Here is a 17,127-nt window from a genome sequence, read left to right as displayed (position 1 = left end):
GCCCATTTTATTGCGCAGATTTCTTGTGTTTCTATCTATCCAGCTTCAGCTTGATGTCTGACTTTTGCTAATCATGTTTAAGGATGCACTTAAAACTGCCAATTCAAAGCTGTGGTTTAAACAAGGGTTACCTTACACAGCATTACCAGTGGCCTTATATAACTCCATATCTTTAGAAAGAAACAGAGAAGGATTGCATGATTCTGTCTTCTCATTCCTGAATTAAAGCACAACTAAATGTTACATCAGCTTAGAACTGTAGCGACTGATATTCTGATTTGCATCATGCATTCATCTATGGCATTCAAATTGCCAATTATCATACCAAAAGGTATGGCTGAATGTTGCTTTGAAATACCACATGTAGAGAAGGTACTTCATGCGGAGGTTCAATCTTCGATGAATGCCAACATTGTACTAATAAGCACCAATTAATATTCAGGTGTTTCCCTATGTAAACAACTACCAATTTCACACCCTTCTTCTAGGCTGCTAAATAAACTTGAATTAACTGACACACACAACTTATTAACATGAATTAACTGTCATGTGCCTGTAGTTACATTATCATTTCTCAGACCCACTAAACAATGTGAGAGACGGTATCTACTGTTAACTTAAAACAAAGACAAATCAGAAATGGCATGAAAATCAGACAATTCTGCTCACTTTTCACATCTGACAAAGTCCAGTATGTCTATAATCTCTGTAGACTTCTTACTGGAAAGATGATTTATTATGCAGTTAGCTCAAAGGGAACAGATTATCTCTATTTCCCAAAAAGGTTGTAAGGTTGTGGTTGCTTGGAGCATTTGAACATAATTCACAGAAAAAGGAGATCTGGAAGCTGTGGTTTGTGATTAATACCCATATTGCAAAGGAGTGCTGTTTTTTAACTTTGCCATTCTTCACATGCTGTGGGAAGGCAATGAATATACTCTTTTATAATTCACAGAAAACATCACAAACAAAAAATTCTTTGTACTAATATCCTTTGAGCCTAAATTTCACTGGAAACGCTGAAATGAATGTGCACAATGAACACAGTAACTGGGTTGTGTCCTCTGACTCAAAGTCAGGATTTGTTCTGCAATATGGTGAATTCAATATTCTTACATCCTGGACCTATATCCTGTAGCATTCTTAAACAGAATGAGTCAAATAAATGTTTACTCCTGTAATCTGTGGCTTAGTATTGGGCAGATAAGGTATATTAAATATACAGATGATGGCTGGATAAAATAAAAGGGAATTTTGCTAGGACAAATCTCCACAACTGTTCTCTCTCAACAACTATTGGCAGGGCTGCAACATCCTAGTAATGTAATGGCTTGTATTCTCAGGGAATGGCATTGCCTTACGTTATGACAGCTTCACTTCTGAACGCATGCTAACAGAATACTCCTCTAAGAGGAAGAAATAGCTACAAGGCAACTGGCCAAAGTATTGAAAATGTAATATTTTATTCCTCCAATTTTTCCTTGACAACTGCAATCCAAATTCCAACTCAGTGACTGTCCTTCCACTGATGCCAAATCAACACTTTAGGATAATCACTTGTTTCCCAGCTTTCCCTCCATTCTCAGTGCCTTAAAAATGAACAATTGGGGTAGTTTTAAAAAAAATACTGTTGGTCTTTCACAAGCACACACGTAGAGCTATCCAAAGTGAGCAGTCTTGCCTAGTCAATTTGCTTGTGTGCTTCCGCTGTCAAACTGAGTTACAAAGAGGAATATGTAACCTACAAGAAAATTGACAAGATGACGTTGCATATAGGCAAAACTGTGAAAAACTAGAGGAGAAAGAGTAACGAGAATTGGATGAAGGCCAATAAACTGAAGGCAACTAACTGAAGCTCAGTTACTTTGTGGTTCCCAAGTCAGAGAAACAGGCTTATCATCTATTCTGGATGGGGTTCCATTTTCTTTGAAAGATCAGTTCAAAGTCCCAGACTAGTCCCAGAGTAATAGTCCCAGAGTGATCCTAGATTCATCACCATTCCTGGAAGCCCAAGCAGCCGCAGCAGCTTGGAGTACCTTTTAGCACTTTGATTGGTTTGCCAGCTACACCCTCTCCTGGATGGCAGTGGTACAGGCATTAGCATCCTCCAGACTGAATTACTGTATGCTATGCGTGAAGCTGCCCTTAAGGCTGATCCTGAAGCTGTAGCTGTTGCAGAACTGCAGCAAATCAGCTCTTGTCAGGAGCTGTCCCTTTTCAACATGGAATTTATTTTCTACTGGCTGCCAATTCATTCCTAGGGCAGATTTTCTTACTGGCATATTAAGTCCTAAACAACTTGAAACCAGAATACTTGAGTGCCTACTCTTTTATCACTCCCCCAGTCATCAAACCTCATTAGATGAGGCACTCCTAGTGGTTTTCTTTCTGTCTTTTTTGGATGGATGGGGGATGGGTTAGTTGGAATACACCCAGAGAGCTGCCTTTGGTTCACTCAGAGAGCTCCATATCTGTGAAAGTCTTTGCCTCTAAATGTCAGGAAGTCACCCACATTGTTTCTGGTGTCTGCTCAAGATATTTTGATTTCAAAACACTGTTAATATTGTGTTCTATGCCTTTTCTTGCTCACTGCTCTAGAATCTTCATGTGGACCAATATATAAATGTAATAAATAAATAAAAATCAATTAATCTATTTAGTAGCTTTATCCTCCATGAATTTTTAAATCACCATTTAAACCCATCCAAGTTGGCAGCCATTGCCACATCTTGATAGCAGATACCATACACTTTAACTGTAAGCTGCCTAAAGAAGCATTCCCCTTTGTGTGTTTTCCCAGTGGTTATGAGTATGCATTCTCCATACTGCATATTATTTCATAATCCTCTAGCATGACCCTCTTTTACTCACCTCTTTTGTTCTAAACCCCCTAATGATGTAACTTTTTTTCAGATAGCATCTGCTCCAGTCCTCTGATAATTCTGGATGGCCTTTTCTGCATCTTCTCCAGCTCTCCAGCTTTCTTTCTGATATGTGCCAGAAAGAATTCAACGCAGTGTTCCAAGTGAAGTCATACCATGGAGTAAAAGGTCAAGCATTTCATACTGATAAAATGCCCCTGTTCTAGCACTTCACATCAGTTTGGGAGTTCCAAGCACATATGAACTGCATGACCAGCAACAACCAGATACCCATCCAAAGAACATTAGTTCCATTCTCACAGAGGATATTAGTTGTTGGATGGATTGGGAGGCTGCTGGAAAAAAACTGAAGGCAACAAGTGTTTATTTTTCCTGATTTTTCCCCAAAAAGGAGGAAATGCATTTTCTTACAAAAAGTCCACTGGGGGAGAGGGACAAACGGGGAAAATGATTTTTATGGGGGTTTTCCCCTAGGCCTACTTACCTCTAGCTAGAATTGAGTTTGTCGGCAAATCTGGAGAACTTTTACTGGAAAACCCAATGCTGAGCTACAGTAGTCCTCTAAAAAGACAGTTCTTTAGTCCTTTATATTCTAAGTAATGCTGAATTTCAAAAGGGAAATAAACATGAAGAACTGAAAGCATTTGGAAAGCATTTGCTACCCTTTATGGCAAGAATACAGAATGTAGCACTTTGTATAATGAGAAACAGAAAAAGATACAGAATTGATGCAATTACAAGGAATGAAATGGTTAGTTCATAGGCAAAAAACTTGATTTTAGTAACTGGATGGAATATAAACTAGAAATGAAGAAAATAAGGACTATTTTTATGATTATGACCTATGTGACTAATAACAGACCCACAGCTTTATAGGAGAATGAGGACGAGTTTTACTCAGTGCTTGACATAAATTATAATAATGAATATAATGTCAGTCCACAAATAATTAATTTAGAGGCACAGCAGGCTATAAATGCCCCATATTGAGACAAAGCCTCGCAAGGACCTTGCCTGCCTGTAAGAATGGACTGTTTGTGACAGCAGTGTTGTACAGCACAGCCTGCCCCTTGTGCCCTCCACAGAGGGACATCATTACTGTTTGAACAGACTACTGTCCTTAAGGTCACCTACGCATCTGCTACCATGATGTTGACACTACTGGCACAAGAACTTCTGCAAACATTTTGTTTACATCTAGGCACAGGGCACATCCACATCATGAGGAACAGTCACATGCAGAGGTACAGCACATTATTTGAATGAAGATGGTGCTAGAACATAAGAAAAGAAAACCTGAATCAGACCAAAAGCCTATCTAATCCAGCTTCCTGCTTCCCACAGTAGCTAACCAGGTTCCTGCAGGAAGTCCATAACAGAATATGACTACAGTAGCATTGTCCCTCTCTGTTGTAGACAAAGACATTCTCTCTAATCCTGAACAAAGTATATTGCTGTTCTGCAATTAGTGATGGCCTCCTCCTCTGTCTAATCCCCTCGAAAGCATCTAAGTTGGTAGCTATCATTACACCTTTAAGAAATGAATCCATAGTTTAGCTATGTTCCATATAATGCATTTCCTGTCATTCAGTTTTGTTGAATTTTGGTATTAAATGGGAAAAAAGCTCATTGTCTACTTTCTTTACATCATGCATAACTTTATACATCTAGCATGCCTTCCCCTTACTCATTTATTTCAATCCCAAATGTTGTACCATTTCCTCATTTGGCATGTTTTCCAGGTCCCTTACTATTTTGGTTGCCATTCAGCTCAACATTTTGGAGGTAAAGCAGCCAGAAAGACACACAGTATTTGTAGCATGGTCACACTACATATTTGCATAGTGACATTATAATATTGCCATTTTATTATCAAGCCCTTTCCAAACGATTCCTTACACAGTTCACAATTTCTGCAATTGCCACAGTCTGTCCTGTGGTTTCATTCTCTTTGCTGCTCAGCGACTACCAGCTCAAAGAAAGTCAATGTCTTTATGAAGCTGAGAATATTTGTTTTTGTTTTCTCTCTCCAAGTTCATCACTTTTGCACAAGGATGTAAGTAGCAGGTATTTAAAGCTAGAATAGCAGGACCAGGAACACTGAAGAGGAACCAAGGTCTTAGCAGGATGTCAGAAGCAAAGCCAAACATCCAAAATCAGGTTAAGGTCACCCAGCATTAAGGTAACGCTGGTCCAGGGGCAAGTCCAGATACAGGCTGAGGTCAGACACCAGCAAAGCAAACAGAATCAGAAAGAAAGGCAAAATCCAGAGACAAGCTGAGGTCAAATACCAGCAAGGTGAAACAGGGTCAGGAGCAACGCTGGTTCAGGGATGATGAGGAACACGCACCTGGCAAGGTGGTGACAGACTAGAGGCATAGGCAGAGGCTGTAGCAGGCGGGAGCCACAGGATGGTCAAGGACAAGATGAAATGCAAAACAGATACAGAACAAGGACAAGGGGAAATGCAAAACAGATACAGAACAAGGACAAGGGGAAATGCAAAACAGGAGCCTGGGGGCCTTTAATAGAGCTTTCTAGAAGTTCTACCTGCACTGCATGATTGCCCAGGTTCCAGTCCTTGCAAGTATCTACAGGTCTACTTCTCATCCTGCAGGCATTTGCAAGGTGAACTATGTTGCTCATGTCCTGGCGAGACTGCTAGATTTCTGCTTACTCATACTGAACTGCTTTTGCTATTAATGTCCATTGTCCCAGTATGGAGGGTTCATGTTGGAGTTCTGTTTTTTGAGTAATTTGGCACCATCCATAAAGTCTGCTGCCTCACTACTTACCCTTAACTCCAGATCATTAAAGTTCAAGTTAAAAAAAATTGGTCCTAATACAAATCTCCTTGGAGGAACCCACTTTCTACAACTCTCCAATGTGAAAACTGTGCATTTATTCCTATTTTCTGCTGCCTAGTATTTGCAGTTAAACCTGCAGTAAGGCTCAGAAAGGATGTGGCCTGAGGAATTGGAAAACCAATATCAATACAAAGCAAAAAAGATCATTATTTTTATTTAGTATATGATAGTTTCATATGTAGCTATTTTAGTTACCAGGTTGTATGTGCACATGGACTTGCCAGGGTGTGTATGCACATAATATTAAAGCAGATATGAGGGCTACATAGGTTTGGTATAGAGCATAAATGGCATTGCACTCTTTGTACATGTGCATTAAAATAAATGTTGGGTCAAAACCTGCCTATGAAAGGCCACAAAAGCCCCACAAGGCAAACAGCTCTACATTTAATTTACTGAAAATCCCATATGCTAATTTTGAAATAGCATGTACTACATTTAAGCATGCTTCCTGGAAGCAAATCCCTGCAAATTTCAAGGTGAGCAAGACAAGAAGAAAATGAGTTGGATTACTGCCGCAATATCACCTGGCTTCCAGCCAAAGTCAGTTGACAACCAGAAAAGCCAATGAGCTGTGGAACTCAAACTGCTACAGGAGAAACAGGTCTACATGATCCGTAATCAGGTGTTTCCCCCAACCAAATCCTGCGATGTTAGCAGAAACTGAGCACAGGGATAAGCATAAGACTGGCAATCCAGAAGGAGTAGCCATAGCCTGGCTAAGCAAAAGCAGCATAGGGTGGCCTGAACCATCTTGCACAGCGCCTGTCAAGGGGATGCATCTAGTTCACCAATTAACAACTTAGCTCCATCAGCCTCTTTAAGCCTGTACAAGTTCCTGACAAGGCTTTGAAGGTAGCCCTGTATACACTGAGCAGCTTATTAGAATTCAGTGGATCAATCCTCAACATTACTGGGGGAGGCTTTGCAGGCTCTTGAAATAACACAAGGGACTGTACTCACAACCTTATCACCCCAAAATATACTATGCAGGTTTTCATACTTCAGCACATTGCAAGTCAACTTCTGCAGCTGCTTCATTCATTTTAATAGAAATATTATTTAATTTTTAAGGTATACTTGCAGTGCTTTGTTTTTAGAAACATACTGTGCATATGACAGAACAGACAGTGAGGCTGGGGGGCGTGACAGGGGTGGAAAAATATAGAAGGAAATCAGCCACCCACTAAATATAGCTTTGCCAGTCATACTCAGATAGCCATTTTTACCTATAGCATGGAACAATGAAATGATGGACAGGTGGGTTTACATTTGGGAAACAGGGAGAAGAACAGGGTATAAAGATGAAGCTACGGGGCAAGAAAAGAGGGTCAGTGCTAGGTACCAGAAAGATCCAAGACAAATAAATTAAAAATTGACAAACTTGCATGTGCTAAAATTGCATATATTTTAAAGTCTCTCTCAGTGTGTGTCTTTAAAGGACCCAGTCTCTTAGGGACACCCTTATTTGTAACACACACACAAATACAAGGAGAAAGACATTCAATTTCGGGGGGGGGGGAACCTCAGGCAGAAAGATTCATGCATGGGGGCAACAAGGGGTGAAACACATGTGGTCAAGAAGCCAGTTAATCTGGGCGGATCAGATGCAACAGAGATAATCAGGGCTCCTGTACCTTTATTACAACAAGTAATGTCAAGGTGGTAGGGCAGAGATCCTGAGACTACTGCACTACATTACTGGAGAGTACATCCATGCTCAAAGTGAGTAAGTAAAGCCAATAACAATCTACATGAAGAGATTGTGCCGAGCCTAAATACACAAATATACTGAAAGAATTCTCCCAACTCCATGAGTTCTATGCCGCCCAGCCAAAAGTATCCTGGCATGAACCACCTCTATTATATAGCTTACGATTTTCCACCAGTAAAATTATGCACAGCATTATTATGCTTATAATAACTGAGGCTGCACAGCATTCAGACAGCAGTGCTTTCTTTGCACAAAATATTAATCTCCAGTCATAAGGAAGCAGCTCTACAAGCAGCACAATAAATCAGATACTTGTAGGTGCAGTTAAACACAAATGTCATATGCTTAACAATATTCTACTGATTTGCGGCCACAGAACCTGGCTCGTCTGCTATAGGAATTCACAGATGTTATTTATGCTTTAATCCCTTTAATCCTTTTAAATGTGTTTATTTTTAGTAATCTCATTTAGAAAAGAGCACTAAGAATGTGCATTGTGGCTCTACTGAGAACAATAAAAAAGAACCCATCAACTCCATTTCCAACCTGCTACATTTCATAGCCCTTCTGCAATTATAAAGAAACTCTGAAGGATAGCCCCAAGACTGTTTTAATTAAAACTGTAAATAAATTGCAGGTGATCCTGATAAACTACCACAGGAGCTTTGGTGACAGCAAAGTGTGCATTAAAGCCAGGAGATCAAGCTGAAAAATAACCTGCATGTCAAGGAGCCTGATCAATATAATTGCTCCAGGCTGGAACAAAATTACAGTCCCCGATTAAAGACAGCCAAGTACTACAAAACATCCTATTGCTGCGTATTGTGCTATGATGGAAGTCTATAAGCCACCTTCAAATTCTGTATCTCTGTACAGGCACAATGAGGAGAGTAGAAATTTGAATTTATGATATGAGGAAATGTCCTGTTAAATAAAATGTGCATTCAGATAGCTTCAGGCTACAGAGGATCACATAGAAAAGAGGGTTAATTAGCATTGTATTCTATACACAACAGGATGTGCTAAAGATACATTAGGTAAGCTATTAATTAAAATAAGAAGCATAAGTTGGTGCTAAAGTAAGTAGGTGAATACTTTAATTGCTGACATATTTCACAAGCAGCTAAACCTCAGCTTGCCACCTCCTGCATGTTACTTATCACACATCATCCCTTATAACTGCTTGCATTTTACAGACTAAGCTGCTGAAGAGGTTAGTGTGAACAAGTATTTTTTTCCCTAAAGGGAACTTATTTTCCAGGTTCCATCTCCTATTATCAAGTATAAGTGACACATTACATTAAGATGATCAAGCATCAATGTAAATGGGACACACATAAAACAGTACTACTATACAATCCTAATCGTTTTAAAGAAAAAAATGCCTTACTGTATAATCTTTCTACAGTGGCTGATCAGCTGCATTTGCTAAGAGCACCAGTGGACAGACAGCTGCTTTACACAAGAGGGTGCAATTACAATTTACCTGTCTCTTTGTCCTGCACTTCTTCCAGGTGTAAGTCATTCAGGAGATGCTCCAAAATCTTCTCCGGTGTCCCAGATACCACCACGTATCTGTCAGAAAGGAGAGAGTCCACAGAGTCATCTTCTGTTGAAGACTGAGAGCGGCTGCTCCATTCATCCTCATCATCCTCTTCATCAATGTATTTAAAATAAGGCACATCGAATGTGGGCAAAGGCAGTTCTCTGCCTAAAAACAAGGCAGAATCCTTCCTCTCTACATGTGGGTCAAAGATCCTCAGCCTGGAACTTCCCATACTGCAGGGCAAATAACAAAGGCATTCCCTACATGCTGCTTTATCGTGCCTCCTTGGTACCGTTGCTGGTAACTGAGATCATCTGGCTGCCGAGAGCTCTGCAGTCAGAGCTTGTGTGTGTGGCTGTGGCTGAGCACCCAAGGAAAAAACTCTTACCTCCAATCACTCTCGGCACTCCCTGATGTGGGGGCTGGGCTACGTGACGACACTTTCCTAAGCACCAGCACATCCTGGTCCAGTTCCTTCACTTGAATAGTAGTCACTTCATCATCCAGCTTTAATTTGGAGAGGGGGGACAAACAAAGAAAAAAGAAAAATGAGTAAAACCTCCAGGGACGGAGGAAAAGACGGGGCGAGGGAAAGCCTTGATTAGAGCTACATTTTCTCTCTATCAATGCTGCCATACGCTGCAAAGCGCTGCCCTTGATTTACATTCTGAAAATTCACAATGCACCAGAATTTGAGCAGATCTCTCCTCTCCCAGCGGAACAGAGAGTGCAGGAGCCTGCTGTTACTACAAGATATTTGAACACATAAAAGAAGTGCTGGAGTGAATATGAAGGATTGTATTATTATGGACTATTAGTGCTTAACAGATGTTAGGCTTTGCTGATCTCTGTATGTGGCTGGTAACTAAGCACACCAAAGTAGAACTGCCCAAGAAATTACACCATCACAGAGCACTTTACAGCATTTCAAGAGCACGCACCTGCTACACAAACAAAACATATCACCCTCTAAAACTATTCAGCATTCTTACAGCAGACAATGAAGGCAGTAAGAAAAAAGTATATTTTTTAATGTATTTAATGCCTGCATCACCTATAATTAATGTGTGAAAACAAAACCTACAAAACAAACAAAAGGTATCCTTTGTAATGTTGATATTCGGCCTATTACAGCTTGATCTGATTTTTTCCCATCCCAGGTCCTCTAAACAGAACATGAAACTGTAACAGAACTGAACTGCATATAACTTATAGCAGCCATCTCAGAGGTGTAACCATGCAGTGCAAAGGTTACTGGCCAAACAGCCTGCATGAAAATATACCGACTGATGAAGAGCTCTCATTAGTTTCTTTCAAGAGCCTCTCAGAAGAACACCAGTGGGGGCAAAAGGCTTGGCAAAGCCCATACAGTCTGCTGCTATTTTAATTAATTTAAATATTTTATACTAATTTGAATGCAATTGTACTGGTTAATAGGCAAGATGTTTCTTTGCAAACAGAGAACAATACCAACAATGGAAAGTATCAAACTGGCATTGCAGAATTTGACTGGCTTTATGTATCAGACAATCATGTTAGATGGGAACAGCAATATTAAAAAGCAGCCATTTGATAGTTAACCCTTTTCCATTATATTTTAATAGTATGAAGGAATTCAGAAACTAATTAGCAAGGACTACACTCTGTTAGACACCAGAAAAACCTGTACAAAGATATGGTCTTGCCCCAAAGAGCTTTCAAATCCAGGATCATTCATTCATTTATTACACATGCACGCATGATCTCTCCCTCCCTCCCTCCCTCACACACACACAGAGTGCGATTATTAATTTTTTGCCATGTCAGACATACAAGAACTGAGCCAATTAACATAGGGTATTTGTAGAAATATTCCCTGGGGACATTAGCGAGACATCATGTTGCAGGAATACTGATGCATAATTGTAATCTTCTATTTCACGGTATATGCTTTTGTTGCCTACAATTTATAGCACATTCATAAAATAATGAGAAACACATAGGATATAACTAAAAATTATACAGTTAAGTTTCTGCACACAGCTTTCTCAATTTAATTTTTTAAGTATAAACATGTTAACAGGCACTGAATTATAACCTACCATAGAATGTTTTGAGTCTTTTGACATTACTCCTCTCAGATGCAAGCTACTGAACTTCCAATTAAAAAATCATATCAATGACAAGAATCAGTTCTTAGCATGATGACTAAACTTACTTGGTTTTTTCCACTAGAGTTTATCTCTGCACAACTCTATAAAATCATAGAAACTAAGCAATATTTACTTGGATCTAAAACACCACATATATAAAGTGAAAGCTTTCATGACTACCATCCCTACCCCTATAAACTCATCCATAGCTGGCTGCTTCCAAGACTTTTGCCTGAAAGAAAACAGTAGCCATGCCCACCCAAGTTACCCATCCCTGTGCATATAAAAGGCTTTCTCTACTGAATTCCAATATTCTACATGCAATATCACCAATGATATGCAAGTCACCAATGAAGGAACTAGTAATCAAATATAAGGTGGTTTCACTGGAGTCCAAGGCCAAGATTATTCAAACTATTGTATTCCAAATCACAATCAATGGCTGTGAAAGCTGGATAGTGAAGAAAACTGACAAGAAGAAATTGATACACTCAAAACACGGTGCTGCAGGAGAGCTTTGTGAATGTCCTGGACTGAGAGAAAGACAACCAAGTGGGTTCTAGGGTAAATCATGCCAGAACTTTCCCTAAAAGCAAAAATGACAAAACTAAGGCTGTCATACTTTGGCCACATCATGAGAAGGCAAGATTCACTGGAGAAGACAATCGTGCTAGGGAAAACTGAAAGCAGAAGAAGAAAAGGAAGTTCAAATATGAGAAGGACTGAATCCATGAAGGAATGACAACCCTGAACTTAGAAGAGCTGAATATGGCTGTTGTGGACAAACCATTTTAGAGGGATTTCATTTATGGGTTTGCAATATATTGGAGATGACTTGACAGCACATAGCAACAAGTCAGCAGTATTCAGCATGTAAGTCAAGGGGGACATAATTCAGCCAAAGCACCTATTCATTTCAAGTCAGAGTCAAGCACAGGTTTCAATCATGTCCATTGCACTTAGAAGCACTGAACTTTGGCTAGATCAAATCTAATGAAAATATTTATATCCCTAACTGAACCAAAAAAACTGGAACTCTTTACAGATCAAGCTTTTAACTTGTGAATGTCATCTTTAACTTTGTGGATATATGGAGCAGTATGTCATGCTCCATCTGCACTAGGCCCATTCAAGGAGAGAAAAAATAGCAAATTAGGGAAAGTGTGTGACTTCTGCCTATCTACAAGACTCATGTAACATGTTTTAATTTTCTATGAAGAGTATCACTTGCCAGTTTTTTTAAAAAATACCTTTAAAGATATTAAGGTATTGCCCCCAGTTAGTGACCTATGAACTAAGAAGACAGTTTAAGAGAAAACCTGGCTCTGATCATTTAAGAACCAGCAAAAACAACAAAAACCCCTAATCTAAATAGACCATATTAATTGAGGTATGTTAACTATAGAAGCTGATATATCACATTTCTGAACCATGAGCAGTGGTTTAAAAATACAAAAGAAAGCTCTTCCTTGCAATAAGAGGCAACAGAGCAACATGTTCAAAAACATTTCAGTAAGCCTGCAAGTTGTATTTGCTAACTAATGAAATACCTTTAATGTAACACCATGCAGCGTAGAAAACTTTTGTTATCACAGCTGCATTTGCTAAAACTGATGCAGCACAGTTAGATATTGCTGATGCATCTGATGCTGATCTGCTTTGCTATCTTCCCACAATTTGATGCGGGTAGCAGGACATGACCTTGAGCAAAAAACAAGCCAGCAGGTTTTGAAGGTACCAATCCCACATAAAATCAAAGGAGTGATGAAGCACACTAAGCCACTGGTGGCTTGTTAGCTGCCATGCATGTGCTGGTTATGTGCCAGATGATTTGCCAGGATGACTTCTCAAGGGTGGTTTATTGGGGTGGCTCAAACCACCCAGAAACTAAGTCCCATTGTAAGGTTATGGGATGATTTGTTAATCACTCTACCTAGTCAACAGGTTTTTTTAAATCTGTACATTGGTGCTCATTTAAGAAGCATAATTATTTCCATAACTGGACAGCCTAGACAATTTGCACTGTTCATGTTCCCAGATAATGTTCCACTTCCTTTTCTTCATTACTTGGACCTTTAGTTGTCAGGCTGAATTTGAGAAATTATACAAAGGAATTCATTTTCAAACAGGCAGGTATTTTGTTTTCCTATGCAACAGCTAAATTCATCAGCTTCATAATGCTGCCTTCAAGTGTGCCTCCTGCTTTCCTCCGGCACATATACCACATTTCTTGGTACACATATAGGCACATGGGGGAACATTGCCAGGGGGAATCACACTTCAAACCGTGCTGTGGGAGGGAATCATACATACACAGGATAAACATAAAGATTACTGTTGGGACAGTGCATGACAAAGAAGAAACTAAATGAAGTGTGAAAACAAGAATATCCATTCATGAACTAAGAGGAACTACTTCACCCAAAGCTCAACACTGGAAGAGATGCACCAGTGGAATATAATTTGTTGTAATTTTAGCCTGGATATAAGTGGACTAGATATAATATTTATGTTCTGCCAGAATCCATCCCACGAAATCATGGTACAGATGTGTCTCTCTCATCCTGAGCTAACAGGAAAGCCACTTTGTTCTGATATTAGTTTCTAGCATATGGAATACCTAGCAACAAACTTCATATGTGAATTGTTTTAGTGAGCCTTTCCTAACCTGATGCACTCTAGATGTATTGGACTACAATCATCCCCAGTCATGCCTATTAACCACACTGGCTGGGGATATTGGAAGTTCTAGTCCAAAATATCTTGTAGCAAACATGTAGATAATTTATATAGAAGATTACTAGAGTCACCTCAAGGATGAGTATGAACTGAGTGTGGGTTGTGTGTTGAACCATGGACTGTGGTACTGCATGAATCCAGAAGTGCTAACAAAGGTTTGTTATCCACACACAACCCACAGGTCACAACTCAACACTGGGTTACCTTAAAAGATTGTTTGTAGTTAACAAACTGGATTGCTAGCATGGCTAAGTTGACACAACACAGCAACCAGAGTTCAGTGACAACCAACACTCAACCTATGCCCTTTCTCTGTGTCTGGGTACTCCTCTCATTAGCATGGTATATAAACTAAGATCAGATGAAGTAGCCTCTAAATTACATTAGGTTGTTATTAGCAGGTGTCTCCTTCCCTCTTTTCATTTCTAGCAGAGTCAGAGAAGATTTTAGAACCACAGACCTTTTACTAGAACTTAATAGGTTACGGAACAGAAAAAATCAAACAGGCATTCTCTTTGAGATGTGGGAGAAACATCTGCCCATGGAAAGGTTGCATCCAAACTGAAGATTCTCCTCCTGCCCTCCCTTTCAGAAAAACCTCTGACTCCACTGTCAGGGTGGCTCCTGCTGCTTGAGGGCTAGATGGTGGGAATGCTGGACATTTTGTAACTGGTCCACTCATTTAGCCAGTTGTCTCCTGACAGGATCAAAGAACTCTTTTTCCACTGCTTCCTACCCAGTTCGCAAATATCTCCCTGTTAACCCCAGTCATAATCCCACTCTGCCTGAAATTCTTTTGTAGGTTACCCTGAAACTGCCAGGACATCCGGTCACCCTCAGAATGGAATGGATCTATCTGAGCAGCCTGCATTGTGCTCAAGCTAGGCCCACTCTCTGCATTGTCTTTGAGATGGCACACAACTCTTATCATTGTTGATGGAAAAAAATATGCAGCTTATTTTTAATTTGTCCTTCAACTGAAAAGCCTTCAATTAAGCTTTGTAAAGTAGAAATCCATTCAAAGAGGAGATTTATCCAGTTACATACACAGGGTTGGATCCAGATTCAGGTACAGTATACCCAATGAAAACAATGTAGAATGACTTGAATTAGCCATGCCTGCTTACATTGATTTCCATGGATCTACTCTAAGCATTACTAATCCTGAATTCAACTCTACAAAACAAAACAAAACAAAACAAAACAAGTCTGTCCTTGCAGGACTTGAAGTTTTAGATTTGTTTAGCCTGATTACTGCTATAGCCTTTGAGTGAAAGCAAACAAACAAAACATCAAGGTAGCAGGTCTGTTACTCTGTCACAGCAAGAATTACAGTCAAGTGCCACCATAAAGACTAACAGTTTCCTTATGTCTTAAATGGAGAAACTAAGATTATGTTTCTTACATGGAAGGCTGCATGGATTTACCTGAAGGAATAGAGTCTCAAATTAGGACCTTGAGGGTGGGGGCAGAGACAGACAGAACCTAACTAAATGTGGTACAGAAAGGGTCTTATAGTAGCTCCCCCCACCAAACTAATTGCAGAGTCCCAATCTGGATGAGAGTCACAGGAAAGAAGGATTGACCCTTTTTCCATCTGCTGATTCTACAGATGCAAATCTCCTGAAAGCATGTGCCTTGGAGGCATGTGATTTGGGCAGTATTAGAATTATTGGGTTGTACAGAAATATAATTAATACTTTGTTGTTACATAACAAAACGTTGTCTCTGACTTATGGTGACCCTATGATTGAAGACGCTCCAAAATGTTTTGTCACTGTCAGCCCGGCTCAGCACTTGTATACTCAATTAATATTTACAGAAATTAGTGTAGTAATAGCAGTAATGGTGGTAGTAGTAGTGTTCTGGAATTGGTGGAAGAGAGGTCAACCCTACCCCTAATGCACCAATCCAAATCAACCCACCACATAAATCTGTCATGTTATGTGCATGTGGGTCAGAGAAAGAAAAAACTGAAAATCTAGCTGGATTGGGGACTGGGGTAGCATCCATAAATTGTTTACAGAGAATGAAAAATACTCTGAAAGAAACTTATAGATGACTATCTAATCAGGATCTTGTACAGAAAGGAGAAAAGGACTGATGATCTCTCAGAAATGGATTCTTACATAAAACGTCTCTTTCCAAAATTACTCCCGTTGACTCTAACATTCACTTCAGATGCATCCAATAAAAGAATCTCTACTCTGCCTGTATGAAAAGTAGCTCGGGCTAGAAGCTAAGATCATTCAGCACACTGAGAATTAGAATCAGTTCACAGAACCCCAGGCTGGCGTGCGGAAAAATGGGCTCACTGCATTTGAGGCTATGGTACAATGGAATGATGACAGTATGAAGCAGAGCCTCTTCACTGCATGTCAGCTATACGGATTGATAGATCCCACATCACCATCACAACAATTTGTGCAAAACACTCCTTAGTGTGATGAAAAATTAAAAATTTTGGCTTGTAAAACAAACTCTCTCTCAAGTCATTAATGCTTAACGGCAGGATATATAAAATTACTGCTGCATGAGGATCACACAGATGTACAAGAAAAAGCCTTCATCCTCTTGTAGCAAAACCCAGCTGTAATGACGTTTCCTGTTGTATCAAAATGATAACAAGACAAGAAAATCTTGTTTATCCTGAATGAAAATCACTCTGTTACTTTTTTTTAAATCCTGGCAAGATCAAATAAGATAATGCACACAGTTTCCCAGAATTGCTGATGCTGTCATCAGGATCGTTAACTTTGTAACAAAGGCATCACTAATAAAATCCATTAAGATTAGACAAAGGTTATACCCTTTTTACCGGCCTCCTGGAACCTGCTGCCCTTCAAAACTTCTGGGCAATAATTGACAACCCCCCTGCCCACTGACTGAGCTGTTAGACATTATAGTCCAAAAGTTCCGGAAGGCATCAGGTTGGAGAAAGCTGCCCAATACTATTCCAAGAGCATACCAAGGACACAATTCTATCGGAAACTAGAGGCTTCTGGGAATCCAATGTAGAGCTGAAGGAGCAGCAGGAGTGATCTTTACCTCCCCATCATCCTGTCCAGCATTTTTGCTATCAGGGCTTTTTTGTCTGTCAGACTGGAATGATGTGGGGAAGTGAAGGGGGCTGGAAAAAGTTCAGAATAGCTTGCATACTGGATTCTCCTGTCTCCTCTCCTCTGCACCAGACACTGACTGGGTTTACGCAATAACCCACACTCAAGACTGAGTATAGGTTGTGTCT

General features: G+C 39.8%; 1 protein-coding gene across 1 annotated transcript in view; it reads right to left on the bottom strand.

Moving 5' to 3' along the window:
• RAPGEF5 (Rap guanine nucleotide exchange factor 5) overlaps nucleotides 1-17,127 on the bottom strand; it is a 126,110-nt gene that overhangs the window by 52,757 nt on the left and 56,226 nt on the right. The window contains exons 5-6 of the mRNA XM_044428438.1: nucleotides 9,398-9,516; nucleotides 8,950-9,038 (exon numbers count right to left, since the gene is read on the bottom strand). Of these exons, the coding sequence (XP_044284373.1) occupies nucleotides 8,950-9,038; nucleotides 9,398-9,516 (208 nt within the window). The remainder of the gene's footprint in view (nucleotides 1-8,949; nucleotides 9,039-9,397; nucleotides 9,517-17,127) is intronic.

Source organism: Varanus komodoensis, unplaced genomic scaffold, assembly GCF_004798865.1.
Source record: "Varanus komodoensis strain SLA01 unplaced genomic scaffold, ASM479886v1 scaffold2, whole genome shotgun sequence".
Taxonomy (NCBI): Eukaryota; Metazoa; Chordata; class Lepidosauria; order Squamata; family Varanidae; genus Varanus; species Varanus komodoensis.
This window is presented reverse-complemented; position numbering and strand designations above follow the sequence as displayed.